This window comes from Sitophilus oryzae, unplaced genomic scaffold (assembly GCF_002938485.1).
Source record: "Sitophilus oryzae breed Bouriz unplaced genomic scaffold, Soryzae_2.0 scaffold_1178_pilon_pilon, whole genome shotgun sequence".
Lineage (NCBI taxonomy): Eukaryota > Metazoa > Arthropoda > Insecta > Coleoptera > Curculionidae > Sitophilus > Sitophilus oryzae.
In genome coordinates, this window is record NW_022145813.1 from 2,083,239 (window position 1) to 2,104,036 (window position 20,798).

At 32.4% G+C, this 20,798-nt stretch overlaps 1 protein-coding gene across 2 annotated transcripts in view; it reads left to right on the forward strand.

Moving 5' to 3' along the window:
- Positions 1-20,798, forward strand: part of LOC115890926 (forkhead box protein N3-like) — a 49,867-nt gene that overhangs the window by 6,571 nt on the left and 22,498 nt on the right. Inside the window, exons 2-4 of one of the 2 annotated variants that reach the window (XM_030911292.1) lie at positions 10,173-10,407; positions 16,384-16,583; positions 20,209-20,481. In XM_030911292.1, coding sequence (XP_030767152.1) covers positions 10,200-10,407; positions 16,384-16,583; positions 20,209-20,481 — 681 coding nt within the window. In that variant the 5' untranslated portion in view covers positions 10,173-10,199. The remainder of the gene's footprint in view (positions 1-10,172; positions 10,408-16,383; positions 16,584-20,208; positions 20,482-20,798) is intronic. The other variant, XM_030911296.1, reaches the window with a different exon arrangement.

Consider the following 20,798-nt stretch of genomic DNA (forward strand, 5'->3'; position numbering starts at 1 on the left):
TATTTTTGGCAAACGGATTTTTCGAAAGTCAAATTCCAACAAGATGAAACTACAAACTACCCCTCAAATATTACCAAGTTATATAATAATATCGCCATATTGTTTTTTCTCATGCTGACATAAATGTGAGAAAGTTTTATCCAGTTTGTATGTTAATGGAAATTCTTGCTTTGCTTTATCATCACCATTACAAATGATTAATTCGACGCGAACGAAGTCGCTGGTACACGCTAGTTAATATTATAAAATAATTGGCCTAATTGAATAGTTATTGTCTACAATTTTTGTATATAAGAATATACAGGGTGAGTCTTAAATAAGTGCAAATATTTACAGAGCTGGTAGATCTCGATAAAAGAAGCATATTTTCTCTTACCGTTTTTCAAATAAGTCTAAAATAACCGAGATAGGTTTACTTTGAAGATTAAAAAAAAAATCATCGTATATCGTTATTATGTGATAAAATCTAGGTAGCTCTGAGCAACATTTTAGATTCGCCCTGTATTTCAGGAACTAAGAAGGCTAGGACAAATCTGTGTGTAGCATCTTAAGTTTGGTTTGGTACCTGTATCTATAAAACACTCGAAAATGGAACACCCTGTACAGGGTGGCTCGAATTCGACGCTCATCATTGGGATTTCGGAAACCGTAAAGGTACATTCAGGCTGAGAGCGTCGAGCGTCACGTCGCGTTGCCGTCGCGTCCGCGTGTCGAAATATAATCACTTCACTTAACTTAAATTAGACCGTTCAGGCAGACAGCGTCGCGTTTGGCGTTGCGCTAGCGTCGGGGTTCGAGTTCAATAGGGCGGACGTGACGCTCGACGCTCTCAGCCTGAATGTACCTTAAGACATACAGGATCGGTTAAATGGACGCAAAATTGCGCAATTTGACGCTCAATAAAATGCCGTATTGCATTTTTAATTTTAATTTTTGGTTTGGTACAAAACAATGGCAAATATCAAAGTGACTATACAGGGTTGTTCACCACATACGACACGGAGTATTGTAGCTAAACGATTAGATTTTTACAAATTGTAAGTTTTGGGTTCGTTGAAGGACTATTAGAGCTACAATTTAAAAATATTTTTACAAGATACACAGTGCCCCAAATAAGTAAAAAATATTATAGTTCTATTTTTTTAAATGGAACACCCTGTATATTTTTCTATTTTTGGATTCTACGCTTGAAATAAAGGTACATTTGATTAAGGTTTATACACTGAAACCTTACCGTTTTTGAAATATTTTCAATTTTATAAAATTGCAGTAAAATTTTTAAGGCTTCATTTCTCCAAGGGTATCAAAGTTTTTAATACTAAATATTTACTGAAAATTATTTATTGATCAGATATTGTGTTGCAATAATAAAAATTTTACTACCTTATACAGAGTGTCCAAAAATTTATATTAAATAATTACTAGCTTTAAACGGCAATAACTTGTTTAATTTAAATGGAACACCCTATATATTTTACATGAATCAGATGCACAATGGAATTGTCTATCAAATTGTATTATAACTTTTTTACCAATCTCTTCAAGTTTTCATAGAAAATGCATTTTCTTATAATTTAGACCTCATTTATCACTATACCCATGGAATATTGACATTTTAGCTTATTTTTAAAGATGTAACAAATTTTTAAATATGTAACAAATTTTCAATGGGTACATATACTAATATTGTCGATATAGATCGCTTATTTAATTAAAAAAAAATATTCAAACTACATTAATTGACTGTTTACGTTGATTAATAATAATTGCTCCATATACTAAAAAACTGAATTTTGTGTGTGTATTAGACAGTGTGGTAAAAAGTCCAAAAATGATCAAACCAAACACCTTATAAATTTTATTTATTTTTTTGAGGAATACTTATTTATAAAAACAGAGACATTCATTTTCATAACTTATTATTATATTGATATCTGAGCCAAATCCACATTTATTTAGAATACTTTATTAATTAAAACAATTGAGAAGTGTGTAATTAACTAATTTTTGGTGTTTTTGGTCGGAAATGATGGTGGTATTTTAATTGGTATACTCTTTTACAAACATTTAAATAGTTTTTTAGCCGACCATACCAATAGGTATGGTAGGCTATTAAGATCGGCAAAAAAAAGTTTTTTTAATTTCACTCAAAATGAGTTACTTGGGTCATAAATGACCTAAATACAAAATATTTTCATGGTGTCTGTCTATCTGTCTGTCTGTCCGTCTGTCCGTCTGTAACACGATAACTCAGAAACCGCTGAACCGATTTTAACCAAATTTGGCACAAAAATACTGTGGCACCCGAGAATCTGGCCATTAGTTTTTGGTGGGGGTGGGGGGTTGGTAAGGGGGTATGGGAGGGGGTTATAAAGTTTAAAAAATCGTAACTCCAAAATTACAGTAGCTAACGAAACGCGGTTTTCAAATTAAGATTAGGAATAATATTTGCAACAAAATCCATACATATATAAAAGCTCAAAGGTTTTTTTTTGTTACATCCATCCCGCCGAAACTGCTTTACCAATCTTGATGATTCTTTTTTTAAATGAAAGGTATACATGTGTAGATTTGTTATGAAGTATTTTTAAATTGTTGAATGGCTATTTCTTTGTGTAAATCGACTAAACATTAAAACATACCTGAAAAACACCTACACACAATACCTCCAGAAATAAATTATTTGTCATTGTCAGTGGTTTGTCAGTTAGATTATATATCAAGTTTTTAGATATTTTAGGGATCAGTTCAAACAGCCAGCTTTAGATACATAAATATTAGAACAAAGGTTCGTTTAAACGACATTAGTGAATTAGCTACACAAAGCGATTTTAGGAAATTCATCCTCTTAGAGAGTAAAATTATGTCGGAACAATTTGTTGTATGAAAATTCTTTACTATGTGATCTAGAAGAATGAAATCCACCAAAAAGAATTAGAAGATATTTTTGAAATTTATCAATCGAATGGGTAAAGTTAGTAAAAATTTATATAAAGCTTGGTGACCTCTGAATTATACACATAAAAATTGGCACAAGGGATCATTTAAAAGACATGAGTTAATTATTTGGATGAAGCGATTTTATGAAATTTATAATCTTAGGGAGTAGAATAGGGAATGAAAGTTTGCTGTACGAAAATGCATTACTATAACATCTGGCAGTATAAAATTTTTATTTTTATTCGATTTTTTGTCGAGCGAGTCTTAAATAAGTGCAATTATTCTTAGCGGTAGTAGGTATATTTGACCCCAGAAACACGATTGTGAGTTTTTTCGCGAATTTTTTTTTTAAATTTGGATTTTTTTGAAAAACCTTTTGGATTTTTTTTAGTTTTTAGTTAAAAACCATATTTTCTTGATAATATGGCAACATAGATAGGTAGTAGATTAAATTTACAAGACAGAAAAACCCGAAAAGCTGCAGTGGTTCTCAAAATTTAAGCAAAAAATATTTTTTTTTGGAAATTTTTAAAGTAAAATAACTCAGTTATTTTGGAGTTATTTGAAAAACGGTAAAGAGAAGATATGGTTTTTTATCGAGATCTACCAGCCTCGAAAATATTTGCACTTATTCAAGACTTGCCCTGTATAATACCCAGAAAATCGACAATTGATAACTTTCATATGAAATACGAGTAGCTCTAAAACTCTTAAAAACATAGTTTAAATAGGGCATTTGTAAGGCTCACTAGCTCTATATACAAAATAAATCATTTAAATCAATGCATGAACTATTCGAGGTGTAACGCGAACGTAGTCGCGGGAAAAACCTAGTTTGTAATAACATCAAAATCAGTCAAAGTCGCAGTTTTCGAGATATTAACATATTTTAGTATGGGCGGCTATACGTGCCTCCCGGCGCCAATTTTTTTGTATGCCAATGGACTTGCAATATTTACCACCTATACATTTTGTACATATATGGTGCTATAAAAAAATCTGAAATGTCAATATTCCATGGGTATAGTGATAAATGAGGTCTAAATTATAAGAAAATGCATTTTCTACGAAAACTTGAAGAGATGGGTAAAAAATAGTATAATACAATTTGATAGACAACTACATTGTGCATCTGATTCAGGTAAAATATACAGGATGTTCCATTTAAATTAAACAAGTTATTGCCGTTTAAAGCTAATAATTATTTAATATAAATTTTTGAACACTCTGTATATGGTAGTAATTTTTTTATTATTGCAACACAATATGTGATCAAGAAATAATCTTCAGTAAATATTTAGTATTAAAAACTTTGATACCCTTGGAGAAATAAAGCCTTAAAAATTTTACTGCAATTTCATAAAATTGAAAATATTTCAAAAACGGTAAGGTTTAAGTGTGATAAACCTTAATGAGATTTACCCTTATTTCAATCGTAGAAACCAAAAATAGAATAATATAACTATAATATTTTTTACTTATTTGGGACACTGTGTATCTTGTAAAAATATTTTTAAATTGTAGCTCTAATAGTTCTTCAACGAACCCAAAACTTACAATTTGTAAAAATCTAATCGTTTAGCTACAATACTCCGTGTCGTATGTGGTGAACAACCCTGTATATAGTGTTTTAAGAGTGATGAAAGGATTTAATTAAATTAAAAAAAAATCAGCTCCGTATTTAAAAAAATTAAGTTGATGATGATGCCAGAAGCCAAAACGTCAGAGTCAATATTTAATCACACAGAGTTAGAGCAGAAAAAGTGGCCATGAAAATGTGTTTTTCATTTTAAGTTATCTTAACAAATAAAGCCAGGAAACAATAAACAAAATTGAAAATTCCGTTTTTTTTTTCGAATATATTCGGAAGTATCTAACTGCGCAACTTCGCCTCCATTTAACCGATCCTGTATCTCTTACGGTTTCCGAAATCCCAATGATGAGCGTCGAATTCGAGCCACCCTGTACAGGACGTTAAAATTTTAATATTTTAATAGTAAATGTGAAATACCACACAAAAGATACTGAAAATCCAGGCAATTCAAACATTATACATGATAAATATAATCTATTTTTTTATTCTATTAATTTAAGTTTAATTTTATCTTTGATACCTATACATATATACAGGGTGGCGCCTCTCATACGACGCGGAGGCTCCATAGAGAACGGTACATTATATCGAAATGAAATCTTGGTAGCATATGTAGGTTAGCTTAGAGCATTTTCAAAATATAGAAAATTCCACAGGGTGTCCCCAAAAAACCTAATACAAAATGATAACTAGTTGGTAAAGTTGAACTAATGTGACAGTTATGTTGAAGTAACGTTAGAAATATCACAGCCACCTAGATTTTATCAAATAATAAAATCTACTGACTTACAGCAAGATTTAAATAATCACCATTTCTAAAAGCTGGGATACAACAGAGCGTCAAAACAAAGTGAGGTTAAGCACGGAGAGTTGACAGAAGCGATGTTGACAGCGCGCGCCTCCACAGAATAGTAACAGGGTTGTGTCGAACGATAACAGGGTTGGCGACTAGGGAACGTAAAAATTACGCGTCAAATAAACTATCCGGCCTGAACGAGAGGGAATCCGGTGATGATAGGCCCAGACATCATATATTATATATAAAAAAGACATGTAACGAACTAAAAACGTTACACTTGGATCAAGGCAAATTAATAACATTGCGTTTATCTCATCAACGAGGTCGAAATCAACAAAATATCAAGAGACAATTTTTGATCGGCATTAAACACTATTTCGGTAACAAGAGAAAAAAGTCAGTGGCGTACATGCCTTTTTTAGAAAAATATTCCAGTCTCTGGTGAATATGTCGACACTTTTTTAGCTTTAAAATATATCGCAAATGCAGGGTGGTCCGAACTTTATTTCGGAAATTTCGGCAGCATATTCTGCAGATAAAAATAAGTAAAAAGTTCGTATAAATGTATGTCCTAAAATACTTAGTTTCGGAGATACAGGATGTAGAAGATCATTTTTATTTCGATTTTTTTCCAAATAATTTTTGAATCAACGTCAATATTTGGATGAAAATTGGTGTCTGGGAGTTTTTTGACATGAGAAATTTGGATTTTGATGTTAATATGACTCCTATTTGTGGGGGGTGCCACCTACATGTGTTTTAAGCGTTTTGAAGTGTAATAACTTTTCGTCCCTACCTGTATAAAACTACTGGGTAAACAAATATACCTCTTGGTAAAAATCGCTACGAGTAACCGTTCTCAAGAAATTTAGAATCGAAATAGTCAATTGTCATTATTGACAAAAAATAAACACGTTATGCAGATAGTTAATCGACTGAAATAATAAATTTGTGATTTTTTTTTAATTTATCATATTTTTTCTGTCAGAAAATTATGATAAAACAGTTTCTGTTGAACTTTTGGCACAAAAACGTTTCAAATTGATGATTTCAGTCAAATAACTATTTGTCAACATGTATAATTTATGTCAATAATGACAGGTATTGATAATTTCGATTTCAAATATCTCGAGAACCATTACTCGTAGCGATTTTTACCAAGAGACCTTTTTTCCGTATAAAGCGTTGAAAACAGCGGCGTGCGGTCCATGGAAGCGGGGGAAGCACCGCTTCCCTAAAATTTTTAAAGATAAATAAAATAAATAGTTAAACGTTAATAATACTGTTATTTTATAACAAAAGATTAATTTAATTTGTTCAAATTATTTATTTGAGACCTTACATAAAGGTAGTAAATTTAATTAGCCTTTTACTGCATGGATGCGCGTCTGGAAATCGCCGCCGGTCGCCTATCCCTCCTTCATGTAGGTGTTATTGACCTCGAACGCAAACGACAAATTTAAGCTGGAAAATCGTCCACAGTTGCTAGCCACGGCAGCGATCTGTCGGCCGCCTTCCTCGTCTTTTAATTTATCGGGACGGGTTCGCTAGTTTTCTTTCGTGACCGGGACAATTACTTTTTAAAAAACAACACAGAGACTTGATCAGTTTATTAATATGTTTGGTTGAACAGTACTAACAAAAAGATGAGAAAATATAAATGTAACTTATATTTATAGGCTTCTACTGCTGAGGTAGCAGTGACGTCAAAGGCGGGTGACGTACCCAGCTACGTGGATATAATTCGCTTGCGATTTTATAGGTTATATTGTATTTTTTTCGGATTTAACTTAGTGTTTACTGTTTCGTTTGTAATGGAGGGTCAAGAAGGACAATCTTCTGCTTCTGCTAGTGTGGACAATATTTTAGACTGTTTGTGTTGTATGTGTGTTATTCAAACCAAATCATAAAAATGAAAATATCTAGAAAAATTTTTGTTGAATGGATAGGTAACCTTGGTAGTATTTTAGGGAGACCTACATTCCCGATTGAATATCGGAATAACATACTGGGTGTTCCATTTAAAATAAACGAGTAGCTTGCTTTTAAAGGTTACCAATGTTCAATATTAATTTTGTCTCACCCTGTATAACTTTTTGGGGTCAAGTTTTAATTTGATTTAAAGTACAATAGTTATTTTAGCTACATATTAGGCTATACCGGGAAAATTCCGGTTTAGGTAGTTTTTATTGAAATTTAAAAAGTATTATTTATTTTTTGAAATTGTTAAATATGTCAAAAATCTTTCATTTTAGTCATATACTTCTCTAATGAAACTCGCCTTTATTTTTCCCTTAGAATCCGAAAATCATTTAATATATAGGGTGTTCCATTACAAAAAACACCACTTTAATTTGTAACTTTTTTTAGGGACTTTATATTGGCCAACATATGTTCATAAAATTTCATTTTAATAGAAACTGTCGTTCTCCTTGGAGCCTCCGCGTCGTATGATAGACTCCACCCTGTACATAGCAGGTTTTAACTATTGATTATAATTATTAAATAGTTGGTATAATTCAATTTATAGCTGCAGCTAAAATATTAATTACTGCATTAGTCGATATTTAATAAAATTTTCTGTTAACCGTCATAGAGCTAATTTGTTTAATATTCAAACCTGCCTTTTAAGTAAACATTTAAAGATATGAACATGTAAATATTCATACGAGGTTAACACACAAGTCAATGCAAAAAGAATATTATTAATTATTATATTAATTTGTGTATCTAGAATTTCTCAGATTTGTTTTTATAATGTTGCTTTGAGCAACCAACCAATTTCTTGGAAAATACAACTAATTGTTACTATAAAAAATAAATTTAGGTTACTATTATAATGAATTTATAGGGTAAAATATAAAAACACTAAATCACCACAATACACCAAAACACTTTTACTTTTACACTGAAATCAGTGTAAAAGTAAAAGTGTTTTGGTGTATTGTGGTGATTTAGTGTTTTTATTTTGCTGTGTAACACCAAAGGTTCCAACCCTCAACTGTAATTTATAGGGTAGCCAAATTTTTATGTTTTTTTTTCTAGTAATTATTTTATTAAATGCAGTGATAGATATTGAAAATAACAAGAATTCCACACAATTTATGTTTTCAGTTTTAACTCGATTTTTTAATTAAAAAAAGTCTTAAGATTGTCACAGACGTTCAGTTTTATCGCTCAGCAGGCCTTTTATCTCTTTTTAATATATTTGATTCCATTAAGCTGTCTACATCACTGTCACATTAAAATTCTTTTCGATGACCAAGTCGGTATAGTTTTTAACACCAGGGTAAAGTTGAAAAAAAAACAACCAAAACTTGTACTATAAAATCAGACTTTTTTTTAACGGTCCTTAGATTAAATAGAATAAAATAATTTAATAGTCTTCAGATCGATTACTGTCTCTTATCTTCAGTAGTTAGTACCGTCACAGAATAAAGACAGCGCGCGCACGTATTACAGTTTTAACATTTATAAAATTTGAAGAAAATACCCAGAAGGACATTGTAAAGGGAAAAACAGTTTTTAAAATACAAAATTAATTTTGAACACGTACTCGGATTTTATACATTTTCTACTTAATATTCTACACATTCGACATTTTCTACGCATTTTTCTACATACACAGAAAATTAATTTTCTACGTGTCGTTACCCAACCCTGTGCAGAGCTAATTGTGATAATAGTATCGTTTGGCAATTAAATATCTATAGAAATTTGTAAAAATTACATTATTTTGTGAAGCTGTGCAGATATATTAGATTTTTAAAAGTAGCGTAATAAAAAGGATCATGCTGGTCGATCAAATATTTATCTCGGAACTGCGGAACGCATAGTTCCACTAGTCTTTTAAGAAATAGGGAACTAGTTCCTTTCGTTCCGGGGTCGGGTTAAAGTTCATTGAAAATACTTTCTCTCACGAACTACACACCTTCAACTAGAGGTGGGGATTATAGTTCCTTGGGAGAAACTAGTTCCTTAATTCTAGTTCCTCCAGAGATAGGTACTTGACCAGGTCTTTAGTTCTCAATAGTTCCCGACTAACATTGACATCCCCGTTGCATGCTAATGGGTTTCGTTGTCAGTCAGTCAGAACTATTCACAGTATAATCTGTATAATTTTTATAATGTACGAAATATAACGAGACGTGTAATTGCGTATGTTAAAAACATATAGGTAAGTTTTATTGCAGATAAAAAAATAAAAAACAAACTCAAATCAGAGTTTAAAAAACTATATCACAAATCAATTGGAGCAAATAATACGAAGATTTTACGAAAAATTGCATTTTTCCTCACGTCAAGCTTTTTGTTTTTGTCTACAATTTCAGAATATCTACATCGTTTTATAAGATATTTCTTAATTTTAGGGACCTAAAGTGAAACATTCCCATAAAATATTCAAAGAATAAACTAAACATCAAAAACAGTATCCACGACAATTTTCTGTGACAATAGACAATGCCAAATCCATCGTCGTCGATTTGTATTATATCTCGGACCTGCCGACTGAATAGATTCTATCCTATCTTCCCGTTATCTAGTCTTTTAATTAGTTCCTTTCAGTCCTTTCGGTTCGAGACAGGTAACATACGGCTGGTGCTCTCCACTCCCGCCTAGCATCGGGCTACGATCGCGTTGCCCCATCCGTCGCCGTCGGATATTATATATCAGTCACAATCTCGATCCCCGAATAGGTTCTGAGGAACTAGTCCTTTGAGAAACAGGGAACTAGTTCCCTTCATTCCGGGGTCGGAATAGTTGACTGGAACTAGTTCCTTCACGAACTACACACCTCTACCTTCAACTACAATTACTACTCATTACTATTAATTACAGATCCAAATTGGTTTCCATTAGATTGTAATGTCTCCTGAAAGGCCCGGATCAGCTGAAGACGATTCGTACCCTCCGCCGCCACGTATGTCCGTTCCCGGCAGCCCCATAGCGCTCACGCCCATGAGCCATGCGCAGTCGCCCATCTCCATACTGCTGGCTGTGGCTCAGAGCCAGAAAGGACCCGACGACGACTTGACCAGTTTATCTTGGTTACACGAAGGAGATGTACTAAAAGGTACTATAGTTTATTTCTTAATGCTTGATAGCTCTAAATTGAAATTGAAAACGCCTTTTTAATTGTTGAAAATGTCAAAAGGTCATGATTGTCATTATGTTCAGAATGTCATTTCTATCAAATGAAGTAAAATATACCGAGTGTGTCATTTAAAAATCAAAAGTTGTATTCATTTCCGGTGAAACAGGAAGTGGCCGAAAACAATGGAATACTGTCAGTTATTCTTAGTGATGTAAAATTACCGGTAATTTATAAATCGGTAATATTACGGTGACATTGGTAATTCATAAAAAACAGCTTTTTAAATGATTTAGTACGTAATAGAGTGGATAATGGTAAATTACCCAAATCTCGTCATCTGATTCTTCTTTCTCTTTTGTTAATAAAGTCAAGTCTATTACTTTCAAATCGGTTAATAAAGTTAAGTCATTACTTTGAAATCGATGTCTTCTTCTTCCATCTCTTTCTTAGCAGCTTCTACCATTCTTGGATGTTCTTACATTGGAATACTTCCAATGTTACCGATCTTGCGGTAATATTAAGTAATTTTACCAAAATTACCGGTAATATTACCGCGGTAATATTCCCTTTTACATCACTAGTCATTCTTAAGTTATGTCATATACTAGCACGCCAGATCTTGTTTTTCTATCTGAAAAATGAAATAAAAAGTTATAGGGGTGAGCCAATTTTCAGAAACACCCGGTATACCATAACATATTATGGTAATGAATTGTTTTGGTTAAAATATCGCGGGTGAACTGGCAATATTCTCTTATCTGCCATTCCTAATGTAGCCACTCCTAAATAATGTAGCAAGTTATTTAGGAGTTATTGCCAGGTTATCCGCGGTATACCGGGAGCGTGTCAAAAGTAGCTCACCCCCTATACCTTTTTTATTTTTTCAGACAAAAAAAAAACGAGATTTGGTATGTTAGTGTATGACATAAATTAGGAATGATTGACGTATTCAATTCACTTCCTATTTCACTGGAAATGACTACAGCTTTTGATTTTTAAATGGCACCCTCGGTTTTTTTACTTTATTCGATAGAAATTAACACTCTGAATAGAATGACATGTCGTATGTCAACTTTTGACATTTTCTCATACGGTTTATTTGAAATTATAACATGCGGTTCATAACGACAATTTGACTCCAATTTGACTCCAATTGAAATACCAAGTGTGTTGTACCAAATTATTCGTAAAAAAATGCCTTTTCAAAATATGCTAATGAACCACGCTCGTTCTATTTGAAAAAAATGAATTATGATTAAAAATACGATTTGGGCATCTTACTGGTCAAGACAAGACCCGAAAGACACTGGACGATCAATTTTTTTTTTCAATGCTCCTTGATTAAAAATTAATGTTTTTAACACAGTCATGGTACTCTAGATTGAAATTTAAAATACGATTTTTTAAAGCGAAAATATATGATATGCCATTCTATTCAGAGTGTCATTTTTCTAACGAATAAAGTAAAAAATACCGAGGTTGCTATTTAATAATCAAAAGTTCTAGTCATTTACGGTGAAACAGGCAGTGATCAAAAAACAATTGAATACGTCACTCAATCCTAATTTAAGTCATATACTAGCATACCAAATCTCATTTTTTTATCTGAAAAAATGAAAAGGTTATAGGGGTGAGCCACTTTTGAGGGGCACCCGGTATAGTTTCATATATATCAGTTCGTTCTTTTATTTATGCGATTCTCAAAGATTACTTAGTGCTGGGTTATAAACCGTTTTGATTTAACTAGTTTTTTTTCTTTTCTATTAAAGGTATCAAATGTATGTTTAAAATAATTTTTAATTAAAGTAGTACACAAAATATAAACTTTCTCCGCTTTCTCTTTATTTGATATACTATTTTTTCGGTCTATTTGAAATATTATTTAGATATACCAATTAAAATAATATCGACTTAGTTCTGTAACGAGGAAGTTATTTTGTGTGTTCTTTTAACGAAGTAATATAAAAATAAATAAATAAATATTGATAACGATTTCATGTGATATTTTTTACAAGTTTTTTTACGTCTAAAATACAATATGATCGGAAAAAAAGACACGTTGCGAATGACAATCGATGATAATTTTGGTGAGGTCAATTTCTAGATGTTATTTACTAAAAACTCACAAAAACTTGTATACCGGGTGCGTCTCAAAAGTGGCTCACCCCTATAACTTTTTTATTTTTTTAGATAAAATAATGAGATTTGGTATGTTAGTATATGACATAAATTAGGATTGATTGACATATACAATTGTTTTCGATCACTTCAATTGTTTTCGGTCACTTCCTGTTTCACCGGAAATGACTACAACTTTTGATTTTTAAATGGCACCCTCGGTATTTTTTTACTTTATTCGATAGAAAATATCACTCTGAATCGAATGACATATCATAATATGTAAACTTTTGACATATTCGCTTAATTGTACTTTAAATTTCATTCTAGAGTGCCATGGCTATGTTAAAAACACTAATTTTTAATCAAGGACTCTTGGAAAAATAGATTTCATCGGTTAATGTTTTTATTGTCTTGTCCTGGCCGGTTAAAAGATGCCCAAATCGTACTTTTAATCATATCTCAATTTTTTCAAATGGAACGAGGGTGGCTCATTAGCATATTTGGAAAAAGCATTTTTTTACGAATAATTTGATACCACACACTGGGTATTTCGAGTCAAATTATCGTTATGAACCGCATGTTGTAATTTCAAATAAACCATATGCGAAAATGTCAAAAGTTGACATATGATATGTCATTCTATTCAGAGTGTCATTTTCTATCGAACTCAGTAAAAAAATACCGAGGGTGCCATTTAAAAATCAAAAGTTGTAGTCATTTCCGGTGAGACCGGAAGTGACCGAAAACAATTAAATATGTCAATCAATCCTAATTTATGTCATATACTAACATACCGAATCTCGTTGTTTTATCCGAAAAAATTAAAATGTTATAGGGGTGAGCCACTTTTGATACGCACCCGGTATATACACGGTGTCAAAATTAAGTGAATCTTTGGTGGGTGATTCTACAGATAAAAATAAAACAAAAAGTTCCTATGAACATATGCCCTAAAATGCTTCCCAAAGAAGTTACTGCCCTCGAAAAGTTAAATAAAAATAATATAATTTCTTTATTTTTAAGAACGTTGGTAAACCCTTTTTCCTGAAATTTGGTACTCTTAACACATTTTAATGCCAAAGCGAATGACGATTGTGAAAAATTCCGTAACAACCCTGAAACGTTACTTTCCATTAGGGTAGAGAGTACTACTAGTGGTACTTCTCTTATCTTTATAGATACAGTAATTTCAATAAACGAAAATTAAACCTAGGATAAATAAAAAATCCGTTGATTTAAATCTTGCTGCTCGTTTAGTGCTCTTCGTTTAGTTTGAAAAGGTGAACGGCTTTCAAGATACTCTGAATCTCTGAAAAGAGAGTAATTAAATTAAAAACACTAAAAATAAACAAATATTAATAAAAACAATGAATATTTAAAAAATCGATTACATACTAGAAATAATGTTCTTATTAACAAACATTAAATAGTTTAGAATGTTTAGAATATGTTTATGCCAGGTATATGCTATACAAAGCTACCTACGTCATAATATCTTCTGATAACAGAATTCTTTACAGGTAAAATTTTATTTTAGATAATAAAAAAAACATAACTGGGGGTATATAATTAATCATTTAATCACCAATTCAGTGGGAACGAGCTTTTAATTTCTTTTATGGCTAGAAAAAAATTAAAAATAAATTTGTCATTTTCTTCTTGCTAATTTGAGAATTTATAAATTGTGTATAATTATTATTATCTTACAAAGCGGGGGGCTACGCTATAAAACATTTTGATAAGATCATTCCTTCTAGTTAAAATTGATTCTGAATGATAACCAAAAGTACTTATGGCCCATTATTTTCTCATGCATTTATAGAAAACTTAGACTATACTCTAAGATAGAAAAGGACATTTTGATAAAGGAGAGTTTGTTGTCCCGTTGGAGAAACCAACAGAACAAATAGAAATAAATTCAATATTTTTTTTTCTTAATAATTTGAAAAGCGATAAATTATGATTAATTGTAAACTTACATTAAAGCTACGTTAAAGTTTGTGTAATGAGGCGGAAAAGATTTCGACAGACGACATCGAAAAAATGGCACAATATACAATTTACCTGGCGAATTAAAATGATAGACACATCTGTCATTGTTATGTATTCTTTTTTTGTATAATGTTTTAAAAAAAACATATGTAGTAGTCGTAAGTTAATGGAACAAAATCACTTATGGCTCTTGGCGGCTCTATGGGGGTACGTGAGTATTCTAGGCCTCCTCATATATACCCCCCCTAACCGCATACGATGATATTCGCGTTTGCATAAAACAGTAATAATTTAGAGCAATTTTTGCATTAAATGTATGCCATTGTTCTTGGTCCTCATCAACGCCACTTTTAAATAGTGGTTATCTTTTTTTCTTATGTTCTGTCATTGATAAGGCATATTTTATATTAATAATTACACAGCCACATAAAAAAGTGGTCTATGCTTTTTACCAGACCATTATGTCCTATAGTATTCTTCGACGCTGAGCATGAATCCGCTATCAGAATTACGCTATCACATCTGATTTTTTTTTTCTAACCTCAGAAACTTGGTGAAAATACGTAAAAATTCAGAAAAATGTAATAGAAAAAATAAAAATAAAATTCTTATGTATAACGGTCGCTGTTCATGAATCTGACGTCGAATTTGCAGAATTTAAAATGGCGAATTCAATATGGCCGATGCGAATTTCAAAATCGCACGAATCTTAACCAAAACCGGCATAGGATTTTTTTTAGGTTGCTGATCATGAATCTCACGTCGAATTAGCAAAATCCAAAATGGCAATAGCAAAATCAAATATGGACGACGCAAATTTCAAAAAATCACGGATCCGAACAAAATCAGTGTATGTGAGTTTTTTTGGGTCGCTGATCGCTAATCTGAAGTCAAATGAGTCATTGATCACGAATGTGACGTCGGATTGGCAAAATTCAAGATGGCGGATACCATTTGGTCGACCTCAAGAACGTGTAGGGCCAATTCTAATCGGTCCCGCGCCCACAGGGTAAGCTATTCTTCAGATCGGCCATATGGGATTCATCGCCGTTTTGAATTTTGCCAATCCGACGTCAGATTCGTGATAAGCGACCCAAAAAACTCACATATACTGATTTTGTTCGGATCCGTGTTTTTTGAAATTCGCGTCGCCCATATTTGATCCGCAATTTTGAATTGTGCGAATCTGACGTCAGATTCATGATCAGCGACCTAAAAAATTCCAACAATATAAACTTTTGTCCAAGTCCGGGCATTTTTTGAAAATTGCATCGGCCATATTGTATTCGCCATTTTGAATTTGGCAAATCCGACGTCAGATTCACGATCGGCGGTTTTGGTTAAGATTGGTGCGATTTTCGAAAATCATGACTTGTGTTAGGTTTTTTGAGGTTAGAAAAAATATGAGACATGCTAGCTCAATTCTGATGGGTGTTTTGAGTTTATTAGGCCCATTTATATTAGGTTATAGTGTTATACATGAGAATTTTTTTTTATTATTTCCTACTATACTTTCCTTAATTTTTACGGATTTTCACCAAATTTTTGAGGTTAGAAATAAAATGAGATGTGATACCGTAACTCTGATAGCGGATTCGTGTTCAGCGTCGAAAAATATTATAGGATTATGATGGTCTGGTAAAAAACATAGACGCAAAAAACGAAACATTAGTGCATTAATCCAATAATCTGTATTAGCATTTTGTTATCTAGAGTATTCTTAATTATTTATTTATGCTTTTATTTTAAATTATAAAATATTATTATTTTTTAAGAGCATAATAATATTATGTCCAAGTAAAATTTCATTTTAATTTGAATTGACATTATATTTTACACTAGATATGAACATCAACACGTCGCCAATTAGTAGTTCGAACTCTACGCCTATCAAAAACAGTGTCTTATTTCTTCCTGATCAGTCACCGACCAGTGATTACGTCGACGATTCTTCCATATCAACTCCCGAATCTTCCACTTACAGTGCGGTGAATTCTCCCACGCCCAGAAGCAACGGCAACGGCAATGGCAACGGAAGTCAGGTAATGTTTTCTTTTTATTTTGCTACATTTTTTATTGCATGTTCATTCTCTTAATGCTGATACCACAGCATAGTATGGTACTGATACCTTATGATTTTTATGAGATATATAGATTTCTATACTAATATATAAAATCCTTAAGTGACTGGACTCACTAATTAATCACGATCCTGCTCAAACCACTCAACGTAAGTGTGCGAACACAGTGCAAGCAGGTTTCCCGCTTTCCGATAGTCGGCGCCAATCTGGGTACCTATTCTTGACATCGTTCGCAACTTTGCGTATACGCATCACGTGTATTGTTATAAACAGGGTATCACAAAAATAAGTGCAAGTATTTTAAAGGGTGGTAGATCTCGATAAAAGAAACATATTTTCTCTGTATTGTTAAATAAGTCCAAAATAACGGAGTTATTTTACTTTGAAAATTTTCAAAAAAAAAATGATTTTTTGCTAAAATTTTGAGAACCTTCTTCTTCATGTGCCTTCTCCTCATCGGAGCTTGGCGACCATCAGTTGGAATTCCTCCCTGTCTTGAGCCAAACGGATAATTGCACTGGCCTCTCCTATATTAAACCACTGGCGCTGTTTAAGAACCACTGGATCTTTTCTGGATTTTCTTTCTTGTAAATTTAATCTACTACCTATGTTGCCTTATTATTTAGAAATTATGTTTTTTAAATAAAAACTAAAAAAAAAATCCAAAAAATTTTTCAAAAAATTCCGATTTAAAAAAAAAATATTTAGAAAAAACCTCATAGGCGTGTTTCTCGGGTTGAACTATATTACCAGTTAAGTTAAAATACTTGCACGTATTTCTGGGACACCCTGTATATGGGTACCTAGTAGCGCCGCGCCGCTTCGCGCTTATAACCTTGAAAAATTAAAGCGTGTTATCAAATCGGCTAGTTCCAAATACATTTAAATTTACTATATATTTTATTAAAACGTATTTGGCTAGTTCACAGTGAAAGCAGGTAGGCGCCGGCAACCAGCGTTCATCGGCGTTCTCGCTTTTACCGGAACGAAAATTTATTTATTTCTGCTTTTGCACGCGCCGACGGCGCACAGAGGGTATTAAGAACTAAAAGTTGGCCGAAATTATGTTTTATGATTTTTTTGCTTTTTTGCTAGTGATATAATTATTAGAGGAGAGGGTACTAATATGGAACCCCATTTTGTTTTTCCTACACAATATTTTTTCCTCTACTCTGAAACTTTCCACCGATCAAATAGGGCCATTCTCTGCAAAACCAAGCAATTGGTTGAGGATGCTAGAACAAGAAAGTAATTTGTATATTATAGACGATATTTGAGCGAGGATGGGTGTTATAGGGTAAAGACTAATTCCTTTAAGAATCTATTTAAATCAATGTTTTTTTTGGCAGTGGCAAATATTGGCAAGATTTTTGTACATATTCCAAAGCTGGAGACTTTAAGCATTGAACGGATACTAATTTCCATGCAGAATATTGCCGAATAGTCTTACACCTTATAAAAATGCCTCTGATTTTTAAAATATAAGACATTATAAAGGAATAGAATAGAAGGAAACGTTTCAAAATAAAAATATGGCATAAAACAGGACTTGTCAGTTGGCTCTGTATCCATCATGACAGTTATTATAAACAATTTGCAAAAAAGCACTACAAACAGTTCCACTATTTTATACTTAGAAATATTCAGAATACACTCAAGATAATTCATACTTATAATTGAAATATATTATTTATTTGATAGTCAACTTACGACTTAAAAAAAGCTAATAAACGCGCTTACATTTAGTATTTATAGATTTGTATTCAGTTAAGATAAAAAATGAAAATAAAAATATTTCACTTTTGGCCAAATACCCCTATGTGCGCGCCGTTTGAATATGGTTAGGTTAGGTTAGGTTAGTTAATCAGGTAAATTTCCTCTTAATTAACTACTTCCGAACCCTGCTCGCATCTCCGAAAAATCCATATAACAATACACGGCATATACGCAAAGTTACGCATCACGTGTATTGTTATATGGCTTTTTCGGAGATGGGAGATGTGAGCGATATTTGAAGATGTGAGTGGTCAAGAATAGGTCCCCAGAGACGGCGCTGGTTGCCGGAAAGCAGAAACCTGCCTCCACTATGTTCGTACCCTAAGAAGCTCAATTTTGGCATATACGTTGATTATAGGGTGTAGATAAGAAGGGTTTTTCGAAATTCCAGTTCGAAGGGGGTGAACTACCTCTCAAATATTACAATATTTTTTATTTAAAAAACGGTCAAGTTTCCGAAAAAACGCTTAAACACGTATATTTGGTTTGGTTTGATTTTGTTTTTTTTTACATATTTTAAGATTTTTTAAAAATGTATACAGGGTGTTTCGAAAAATCTGGTCATTGATTAATCACGATCCTGCATAAAGCGCTTGACGTAAAAAGCTGATTTTTGGAAAACGGATTGACTTTAGGGTGTAGAGGTTCGATAAGAATGGATTGCCGAAACTCGAATTCTTAGGGGTGAAACCACAAACCACCCCTCAAATATTAGAATATGTTTTATTTAAAAACCGATGAGTTTTTCGGAAAAACTCTTAAACACGTATATTTTATTTTGTTGTTATACATATTTTAAGATTTTTTAAAAATTTATACAGGGTGTTTCATAAAATATTACCATTGAGTAATCACGATTCTGCTTAAACTGATTGACGTTTAAAGCTGATTTTTGGCAAACGGATTGACTGTGGGGTGTAGAAGTTGAATAAGGAGGGGTTTCTCGAATCTCAAATTCCAAGAGGGCGAAAACGCCCCTCAAATAATACAATATTTGTTATTTAAAAAACGATTAGTCTTCCGGGAAAACGCTTGGACACGTATAATTTATTTTGTTTTTTACATATTTTGAATTTTTTTAAAAAATCATACAGGGTGTTCCAAAAAGTTGGGTAATTGATTAACCACGATTCTGCTTAAACTGTTTGACGTAAAAAGCTTATTTTTGGCAAACGGATTTTTCGAAAGTCAAATTCCAACGAGATGAAACTACCCCTCAAATATTACCAAGTTATATAATAATATCGCCATATTGTTTTTTCTCATGCTGACATAAATGTGAGAAAATTTTATCCAGTTTGTATGTTAATGGAAATTCTTGCTTTGCTTATCATCACCATTACAAACGATTAATTCGACGCGAACGAAGTCGCGGGTACACGCTAGCAAAGCAAGAATTTCCATTAACATACAAACTGGATAAAATTTTATCACATTTATGTCAGCATGAGAAAGAACAATCGAGAAACCCCTCCGTATCGAACCTCTACACCCCACAGTCAATCCGTTTGCCAAAAATCAGCTTTAAACGTCAAGCAGTTTAAGCAGAATCGTGATTACTTAATGGTCATATTTTATGAAACACCCTGTATAAATTTTTAAAAAAATCTTAAAATATGTAAAACAACAAAATAAAATATATGTACGTTTTTAAGAGTTTTTCCGAAAAACTCACCGGTTTTTAAATAAAAAATATTCTAATATTTGAGGAGTGGTTTCACCCCTTTAGAATTTCAGTTTCGAAAAATCAATAATAAAATGAATAAAATATTTTTTTTATTGAAACTATCATGTATTTCCTTTATTGCAGGTCACTAATAGCCGTTATTCCCATAATGTTCGTTACACCAACAAACCTTACGATCCGTTAATTCACGTGAGCAGTAAACCTCCTTATTCTTTTTCCTGTCTAATTTTTATGGCCATCGAGGATTCCAAACAGAAGGCCTTACCCGTTAAGGAGATCTATGCCTGGATATTGGACCACTTTCCGTACTTCAAAAACGCACCCACGGGATGGAAGAACAGCGTCAGGCATAATTTGTCTCTGAATAAATGCTTCCAGAAAGTTGAGAAGGCACCAGTAAGTGAAAAAGTTATTATTACCTTAGATCCTATAAATATTGTGCATAAAACTGCATAAGTTATTATTCACAACATTGTACCTATTAGTAAGACATGCATTCTTCTACTTACTTCTTTCTAGAACGAGGTTAACATATAAACCTATCCTTTTCTCCATGTGAGATATTTGCGCAAAACGATATTGGACGTGAATTTTTGCTGCGTTGACAAATAAAAATATGGACCATAAAATTTTATAATACAGTGTGGTCCGAACTGTATTTCGGAAACTCGGCACCATATTCTGCAGATAAAAATAAGTAAAAAACTTCGTAT